The 8,949-nt window shown below is 35.9% G+C and overlaps 1 protein-coding gene and 1 long non-coding RNA gene across 2 annotated transcripts; both read left to right on the plus strand.

Moving 5' to 3' along the window:
* Nucleotides 1-340: 340 nt before the first annotated feature.
* Nucleotides 341-2,203, plus strand: LOC146488697 (plasminogen-like; the record flags this gene model as incomplete). The annotated part of the gene is made up of 3 exons (XM_085112192.1): nucleotides 341-691; nucleotides 1,358-1,465; nucleotides 2,072-2,203. Coding segments are annotated over 2 exons (452 nt in total), but the record flags the coding sequence as incomplete, so codon positions are not given.
* Nucleotides 2,204-5,894: 3,691 nt separating this feature from the next.
* Nucleotides 5,895-8,154, plus strand: LOC146488698 (uncharacterized). Its single transcript, XR_014865145.1, has 3 exons — nucleotides 5,895-6,061; nucleotides 7,616-7,654; nucleotides 7,887-8,154. It is a non-coding gene; the product is annotated as an uncharacterized LOC146488698 (long non-coding RNA).
* The last annotated feature ends 795 nt before the right edge of the window (nucleotides 8,155-8,949 follow it).

An 8,949-nucleotide genomic window follows, 5' to 3' on the forward strand; every position in this document is an offset into this window, starting at 1 on the left:
GGGCCGGCTCGGCCCGACAAATTTATTAACCTCGCTACGCTCGGGCCTTCGGCCCTCGCTTCGCGAGGAATAATCATAAAAGAAATTGAATGATATAGTATAGACTAGCCTAACAACGGAGCTCCCAGATGCAAGGAACCAAATATTCTTTCAAAACAGACAAACCAAAAAAAGGAAAGAGAATAATCGAAGTCAGCCCGGAAATACGACGGGCAAACAACAATTCTGGATAAACTTGAAGGTTTTTTTTTTTTTTTAATTGGGTGATGAGGGGTACCTGACTTGGGGCTTCGCACATCCAAAAGATAATTTTCCTTAAAGTGATGTTTTATCGTAACAGGATGGGGAAGGACCGTCGGTGGTGGCGCAGCAGCTAATGTACTTCAGCAAGCTATGCTACCTGTAGTGGAACACTTTCGCTGTTCCAGAATAAACGGTCGTTTAATTCCAGTTGAAGAATCATCCATGGTTTGTGCTGGAAGTGGTGTAGCAGGCCAGGCTGGTGGTTGCCAAGGAGACAGCGGTGGCCCATTTGTTTGCAATGAAGGGGGCAAATGGGTTCTCCGTGGCGCTGTAAGTTGGGGCAACGGAATGTGCCGAACCAACTTCTTTACTGTATTTGCCCGTGTCAGCAATTTCATAGGCTGGATCAACCAGAAAATGTCTGGTGGTGGTGGTAATGGCGGTGGCGGTAAGTCTTGCATAGGTTTAAACTTTGCACTGATAAACTTTCTAAATATTGATACCTATTAAAGATAGGTGTGAACTAAGCTACTCCAGTCAAGTCTATAAGATGTGCATACAAACAGATTAAAAACAACAACAACAAATGGTCAAAGTTGGTGAAAAAAACAATAATAATAATAATAATAATAATAATAATAATAATAATAATAATAATAAAATAATAATAATAATAATAATAATAATAATAATAATAATAATAATAATAATAATAATAATAATAATAATAATAATAATAATAATACCGCCATATGATTCAGACTAGCAAGATCGTCTAGGAGATGAGCACGGCCTATACTGTTACAACTACACAGTATAACAGTACGATTGAGACTTCGGGTGGCTTCGGAATGACTTCCGGTATAAACATCTGCTCTGTAATTCTGTAACCGACGACACATGTATGATTCCTACTACTGACAAAGAAAAAAAATGAGAACAAGTAGGGTATTTAAAAAAGGTAAGATTTAAAGAAAAAGAATAAAATAGCCGAAAAAATGTGGACACAAATGAAATGGGAAGGGTAAGAGAACTTGTTGCTAATGTATCAGCCCTCCATTTTTGCGGTATTATCAACTTATCATCTTTATTCTGTGTCTTTTTATCATTGCAGGCTGCAGGGACAACGATAGGCGTTGTCCATACTGGATTAAGTATTGCAGTTTCCACCAGTTTGTCCAAGCTAACTGCAAGAAAACATGCAAGCGCTGCTGAAAACAAGGTATAAAACTTGAAAGTAAAAACAATCGGTGAACGAAGGGGGTAGCACAGAAGAATAATTACCTTCCACAATTTATTTCCTTTCCTCCCGCTCATTGCTTTTACAATCCTTTTTCCCTTTGGCAGGTAAAACACTGCTCATCATCTTTTTTTAAGATAACTATGATTTGGAATAAACTGATATCGAACCTCTCGTTGTACCTTGTAGGTTGCAAGGGACTATTTCATTGTTTTACTCGGAAATTGCTTAATTGAATTTTATAAATGTGGGTGAAATAAATTGACCCGTTCTCGTCATATTAGAATGTTCTCGCCAAAACAAGTTGTCAGTACTCTTTATTTACAATCTTAAGAAAAAATATTTATATTCCGTCTAAACAGTTGGTGATTATTGCTCTGAGTTAGTTTCTTTTCAGTCAGGGCTAGCAGTTCACTGAATTAAATACTGAATTAAATACTGAATTAAATACTGAATTAAAGGTCATCCAAAGAGAGAAGCCATGGACTCTAGTGAATGACTTTGTTTGTTTTGTTTGTAGTTGTTGTTTTTAAATGTTACATCTCCACGCTGAAAACTATTTATTCCTATTTTTCTTTTCAATTGCAGTTTGTTGAAGCAAACAAGTAACAAGACATTTTCATTAGCAATAGTTTATACTGGGTAGCGCTGTTAGAAGAGTGACTTATTAAAGGATAATGACAAAAATTCGGTGCATTTGAATTTACTTTGATTCATCTACATTTCCAATGCCCCAGGCTGCACCTCAGTCCAAGTTGGTACTCTGTTATTTTAAGGCATCGCCTTACTCGTGGCGTGACAATACAAAGTGGCAAACGCAATTGAGAGTGAATCTAAGACAAGCCCTTGATACATGTACTCCTCATTTTCATCAACCGCTATCGTCTCCTATTTCGAAGCCACTTCTTATTGGATTTAGTTAAGATACCATCATGTCACATGATAATCTTCTCCACCTAAACAATAGGATTGGCTCTCTTCTTGTATCTTGTGACGCAAACAAAATTTTTTCAACGCTTACATTTCCCGCGTTATGGTTGTGGCTTGCTTACCTGAGAGTCGAGTCAAGAAACCCAAGACGGTAGCTCCAGGGAGCTAAAGGCGCTATCACAGCATTATACATGTTTTTCGTGATCCTGAGCGATCTTCCCATTGCGCTGAGACGACGTTATTTTTTCGACATTGTCGTTTCAAAATGACGGTTCCTGATTGGTTCAAAAACTGTCATGTAAGCATGACAGCACGGCACTTAAATGGGTTCGGCGCGCACAGATCAAACCTTTTCTTCTGTGAATGAACATGCGACGTTGGGTGGTGTTGTTTATTTTTATTTTTATTTTTTTTTTATTTAAGTTTACAAAGCTTCTGACACTGTTTAAGGACCACTTATAATATATTTTTTTTTGTCGTGAACATGTACCGTGATACAGCGGATACAACGTTTTTCTTGAAGGTACTGAAGCGAAAAATCGATGAAGACAAATTTACTTAAAAGACTTTCTTGATTGTGAAAGCGGCCACGGTAAATAACAATGAGCTTAAATTAAAATAAATTATGGCAAAAGGATCTGTTTCTTTTCTAATGTCTCGTATCTCTAGAAAATTTGCTCCAAGAGCTCTGCTGCGATTTCTCTCATAGCTCAAGTCTGTCATTTTAATCTTCTTGTCGTATTGTTCGCCGCTTGGTCTCTTTCAGATTTCTAAATCTCCACGGCATCTAAGCCAGCATAACACTGCTCTGTTTTCGTTTTTGGGTACTAGTATTGTTACTCTTGTTATTCTTGCTTCTGGTTGTGAGGTTAATTTATCACTGTTTTCTTGTTGTTGTTTATATCTTGGCGGAAGCAAATTTTCAATGACATTTGCTGGTAGAATGTTCAAACCTACTAGCTGGTCTATTTCATCAATGGTAGGTGCTTCATGGACTGCATATTTTTTTCGTTTTCTTTGTTTTGACGTATAAATTAAAACCAAAAATTCAAATAACCCGCCCAGAGAAAACAATTCGCGCACGGATATTACCATGGCTACAGTTTAACTGAAGGAAGAATTTCTCTTTCAATCAGCGTACGATTTGTACTTTATCCGTTTACACTCTCTCCAGCAAAATGTCAGTATCGCGATAAAAAACTAAATTCGATTTTGAGACGGCATTACGACTTTATATTGACGGCGCTGGGAGAAAATATATTCTGTATTGGGTTCCTTCCCTTCAAGCCTCCACCCAATACGGAATATATTTTTTCCTAACTAGCCGTCAAAAAAAGTCGTATTGCCGTCTAAAAAACGAATTTAGTTTCTAAGATCGCCATCGTGTCACTGTAAAGAGATCAGTTTTGAGTGGAAAAGTCAACAGTCTACAATGACTAGACCAAATCCAGTTGAAATAAATGTGAATTGTGCGCACACAATTCAATCTAAAAATATATTAAAAAAAAAATTAAAAAGCTAAAACTCTCCCTCAACGAAGATATCATCAAGAGAGTAGTTACACTTCTCTCCCATGTCGCCCTCACTTAATGTTACTACTTTGATGGTCTACAACTAGAAGTCTGGGCACAAAAAGATATACACAAGGTAACATAGATCACCCTTTTCAATGCAAATATTGTATTTCCTTTCAGTTTAGGCAGCTAGTATTTCTGATCTTATTACCATTGTGTAGTGCTTTTTTTTTTTTTGTTTTGCCTTGGTTTCTTTCTTTTTTTAGGGGAGGGGGGGGGGGGGAGCGTAGGTGGCTGCAGTCTTTTTCAACAAATTCATGCATAGAGACCACCCTTACTTCCAAGATATAAAGAATCTTCTGCGCGCCCTCATATTAAACATTGCGAACTGATCGAATTTCTGACAAACTATCGTGATGAGACAGTATTGGAGGAAACTTAAACAAAGGTGCTTCCGCAGCGCTACAATTGTTGTCTTCTCCTAGCCAAATGTTTCCCATCTAATAAAATTACCTTATCATTTCTATAATTACTGATATATTGTTTCTTGGTCTTTATTTGAATTAAGAGCATCACGTGCTCATTAAGAGATCTCGTTTGGAAGATCTTTACTACAAGTTGTTGTCTTCTCCTAGCCAAATGTTTCCCATCTAATAAAATTACCTTATCATTTCTATACTTACTGATGTATTGTTTCTTGGTCTTTTTTTGAATTAAGAGCATCACGTGCTTATTAAGAGATCTCGTTTGGAAGATCTTTACTACTTCTATTTGGACATCACGATTCGTTCAAATATAAACTAATCTACATTAAAAATCAAGGAAACACACAAACATACCGACAAGTTGACCAAAAAAAAGACCGCTTTGATTGTGAGGAAAAAATAAATAAATAAATAAATAAATAAATAAATAAATAAATAAATAAATAAATAAATAAATAAATACATTAAAAGTCGGAAACAGTAGCACCATGCATTTAGAAAACAATATTTTTTTCCCTCTATATATAATCACATGCCGAAGACCGCCTTTATACACCCCATGCAAAGTAAAAGGGAAAAACAAACGGTTTTTTTTTTTTTTTTCCATAAAATGTTGGGCTGCACCAAAAATAAAATAATCATAATAATAGAGTCATTTCCTATGGTTGACAATCTCAAGCCAATAGAGAGTAGAATGACCATTGTATTGCCATGACCTAACAGCCTAGTTTTGTTTGGTTAATGATTTTAATAACGTGCACAGGATTTATAAAATAAAGGGATGGATAAATCGAGTTATTGAATCAGTTGTGAATAACCAACGCGAAAAAAAAATGCTTTTTGCAATAGCGTTAACTCTCAGATTCTGGTTGGACATTTTTTTTCCTTTCCAATAACATAAAATACAAACAAGCGGAACCTTAGAGTGAACTGCAATCATTAAAGTAATAAACCTGTACAGAATAAAGACCGCTCGGTGGCTATTATCAGTGTTGTTTCTACATGGGAATGAGAAAAAGAAACAATTCTCCATTAAAAAACATTTCTCTGCTAGCTTTTAGACCATTCTCAAGCTACAGCTAATGCGGATTAATTTCTTCCTATTGAGATGCTACTTCATATATTCTTGTCGCACGTAGACTTACCACGGGACGATGAATTCTATCAACACCGGAATATACAACACTCACAAGTATACATACGATCGCTTGTTTTTACTCGCTAAAAATTTTCCACGGAATTTCCACGTTTATCTTAAAAAAAAAAAGGAATAAAAGTAAATCCAATCTGACGAGATTCAACGCCAATGGTTCTTTTAATTTTATTCCCAGTTAGTCTTTCCTTTGAAAGTTGCACTGGGTGTCACTCATTCTGTTTCTCTTGAACAACATGCATGTCAAATAGGAACCATATGCAATGGATTTTGACAAAGAAAGTGTCATTTTCTGACGCTGTGTTTGTTCTGACATGAATAGAGGGTTAGCAGCCTACGAGCTAAACAGCGTCCTTTTTCTTTAATACCAAATTAAAAATCGTTTGGCGAAACTGACAACAGTTCATATTTCTATCTTGTTCAAGTTCCAACATGAAGATTTATTTGCTTGTTTTGCTTTCGTCCTTCCTGGGTGCAACAATGGGAAATAGAGAAGGTAAGAAGCCGCTTTGTTTTTAAAATAACGTGCGGATCTCTCAGTGGGATGATTGTTCAGCAGGCCTTGGGCCCAACTGAAACTTCGCATTTACTTTAATTATCCGAACGGAATCCGAGAAAACAGCAGCTTTTACGTTTAATTGAAAAAAAAAAACGGAAGTGTATCCATTCAAACAGAGTTTTCGAGCTATACGAAAGGTCGTATTCGGTTTAAATTATGGTGATATGATGAAAATCCCACAAGCGTGTCTTATTGGAAGACTGAGGGAACGGGTTAAAATGTTGATGTAGTAAGAAACGTTCTTATAGGGAAATTTCCTTAGAAATAAACATATTCCATCATTTTCTACTAACGTACTTCTCGTTACATAAGAAGTGACAAGAAAAATACTTATTGATCACAGCAAAGATGCTGATTAAATGAAGTCCCAGTAAAAGGATACGGGTGTTGAAAAAGGTTTAGTGACAATTGACTGAATTGAGACTAGAGAAATCAAAATAACGTTATGGGTCCGTTTACTGGCGGGAAAAAAAATTAAGAATGTTAAGAGAATTAAAAATGAAGGGGATGGGGGATCCCGGCAACGGGGGGAAGGGGTGATGCACTGACGAGAGGAGGGGTTGGGTTTTGTTTTAAAAGGCCATAGAATAGTTTCATCTTTAATACGATTTTCGCCTCAATATCGCGGAAGGGAAAAAATTAACTTTTCAGATTTTTGTTCTTTAAGGGGTACGATTCCACATATTTTACTCCCTTAAATTTTAAATTTTAAATTTTACTCCCTTAAATTATTATTATTATTATTATTATTATTATTATTATTATTATTATTATTATTATTATTAATCAAAATCCACCAAACAGCTTAAATTTACTAAATGTGTGTCCCTTTAAGGATATACAAAAAGGACAAAAACAAAAAAACAAACAAAACAAAAAATAAAAACAAGAAAATACAAGAATTGAATAAAACTATGCCGCCTGTATAATGATACTCGAACATATGGTATTTCTCGAAACGTTGCGTGCATCTTCGTGTTGCAAATATTTTGTAGACCCACACAGTATTGAACATTAACAAATTTCAGATATCAGAAATCAGGATTAACATAAGAAACTGCAAAGTGTATTTTAACTATTCTGAAAAGGAACTTGGGATGCATATGTGTATCCCATGTCCCAGCTTTATTTGGGTAAAGGTCATTCATACTTGCGAAATAAACACACATTTAATGTAGAGGGCAAACAGTCAATAGAGAGATTAAGAAAATTGAACAGAATAAAGTTCCCCTTTTACAAAAAAAAAAAAAAAAAAAAAAAAAGAAAAAAATGCCAATCTGAAGACTTTTAACGCGCTGTGGAATAGATATTGATCAAGTTATTTTAAGGAACATAGTCCTGTTCAATTTATTATTAGTAACTGATGGCCCATAACAAGTCACACAGAGACTCTTTTCATAATTTATAAGCAAGCGTTTCAATAACCGCAACAAGATAAAGGCGTTCATGCTTTTTAATAACTGAGGTACTCTTTTGATATTTCACTTGTAGATATGGAGCTATTGTCAGCGAGAAATGAACGTGGCCCAGGTTTGTATATCGTTAGTTATTAAGAACATTTGCATTATTTTCAGAAAGCAATTGTTAGTTTTGTAATCTAAGTCAACCCGTACATTAAGCTCTCATCCACGTACAAACACTAAAATGGTTACTGCACAAAAGAGAAGATTTATAGATTATACACGGCCGGGAAAGTAATACTTTATCAACCTATATCGTTGTTTATTTTATATAACATACATTATATTATCTCTTCTTGTAGAATGCATGGATCTTATCTATGCTGACCAGTGCAATTACTTCGCAAATGATCGTGCGTGTCACTATGACTACGTCAATCAAATGTGTCGACGCATATGTGGAAAGTGTTAGCGGGTAAGTTTGTGACGTACCTATCGATTTTATAGTGTGTGTGGAAATCCTTTCTTTTTACGCGCCAAATCAAAATATCAATACTGTGAACAAGTCTAAAAGAAGAGTTGGTCAATTTTCAAGATGTTGAGGCTTCAAGAGACAATACACGACGATTCGGGGTACAATTAACTTTGTTACTATTTTCACGAATGTTTTATTAGTTTTATCGACAGAGTTGATAAGTTCATTTGGCCACCGTTTAAAGATTCGAGTACTGACGTTTCAAAAACTATGTATGTTGCATTACACCCAACATCTTTCTAATCACGCCTCGTGACCTTGTATATTTCTGGGTAATATTCGTAAAGGTAAGAAATGAAATGTTGTCTTATTTTGTGCGATTTCTTGTGATTTCCATAGAGAAAAACAATACCTCAAAGGCTTAATCACGTTTGCTGAAAACGTGTCTGATTGACCAGTTTTAAAGTCGGTTGTTAATTATTATCCAAGAGTTGTAAACGATGGTGTCATTGTATCGATTGTATAGTGAAATAAATATACGTAACCAGGAAAATAGTACTCTTAAATTCGTCACTTTGAGCCGTATCTACAGGCGGGAGGGAGGGGGGGGGGGGGGGAGAGGAGGCTAGATGGGGGGGGGGGGGGGTAGTGAGCGAACTTTGCAAACTTTTCTTTATATTTGAGCTAACGGCCTGAAACTTTACGACTTTTTTAGGAATTTTATTTGGGAGCAAGTTCGAGTCGACGGTTACTGTTCATTGACTTTGATGTTTGCATAACAACCAAATTTTGACAGAGATAAAATAGCCTTAAGTGCTGCTGGATACGGTGTGGATTTTAATTTGGTCCGAACGGGTGGGGTATATAATTTCTAGCGAGTCTGTCCTAATCAGGGTATGGACCCGTCCTACATAGGGTATGGCTCCAAAATCGAATAAAATCGAAATTGG

The sequence above is a fragment of the Pavona decussata genome, unplaced genomic scaffold (assembly GCF_977016875.1).
Source record: "Pavona decussata unplaced genomic scaffold, jaPavDecu1.1 SCAFFOLD_8, whole genome shotgun sequence".
NCBI classification, from domain to species: domain Eukaryota; kingdom Metazoa; phylum Cnidaria; class Anthozoa; order Scleractinia; family Agariciidae; genus Pavona; species Pavona decussata.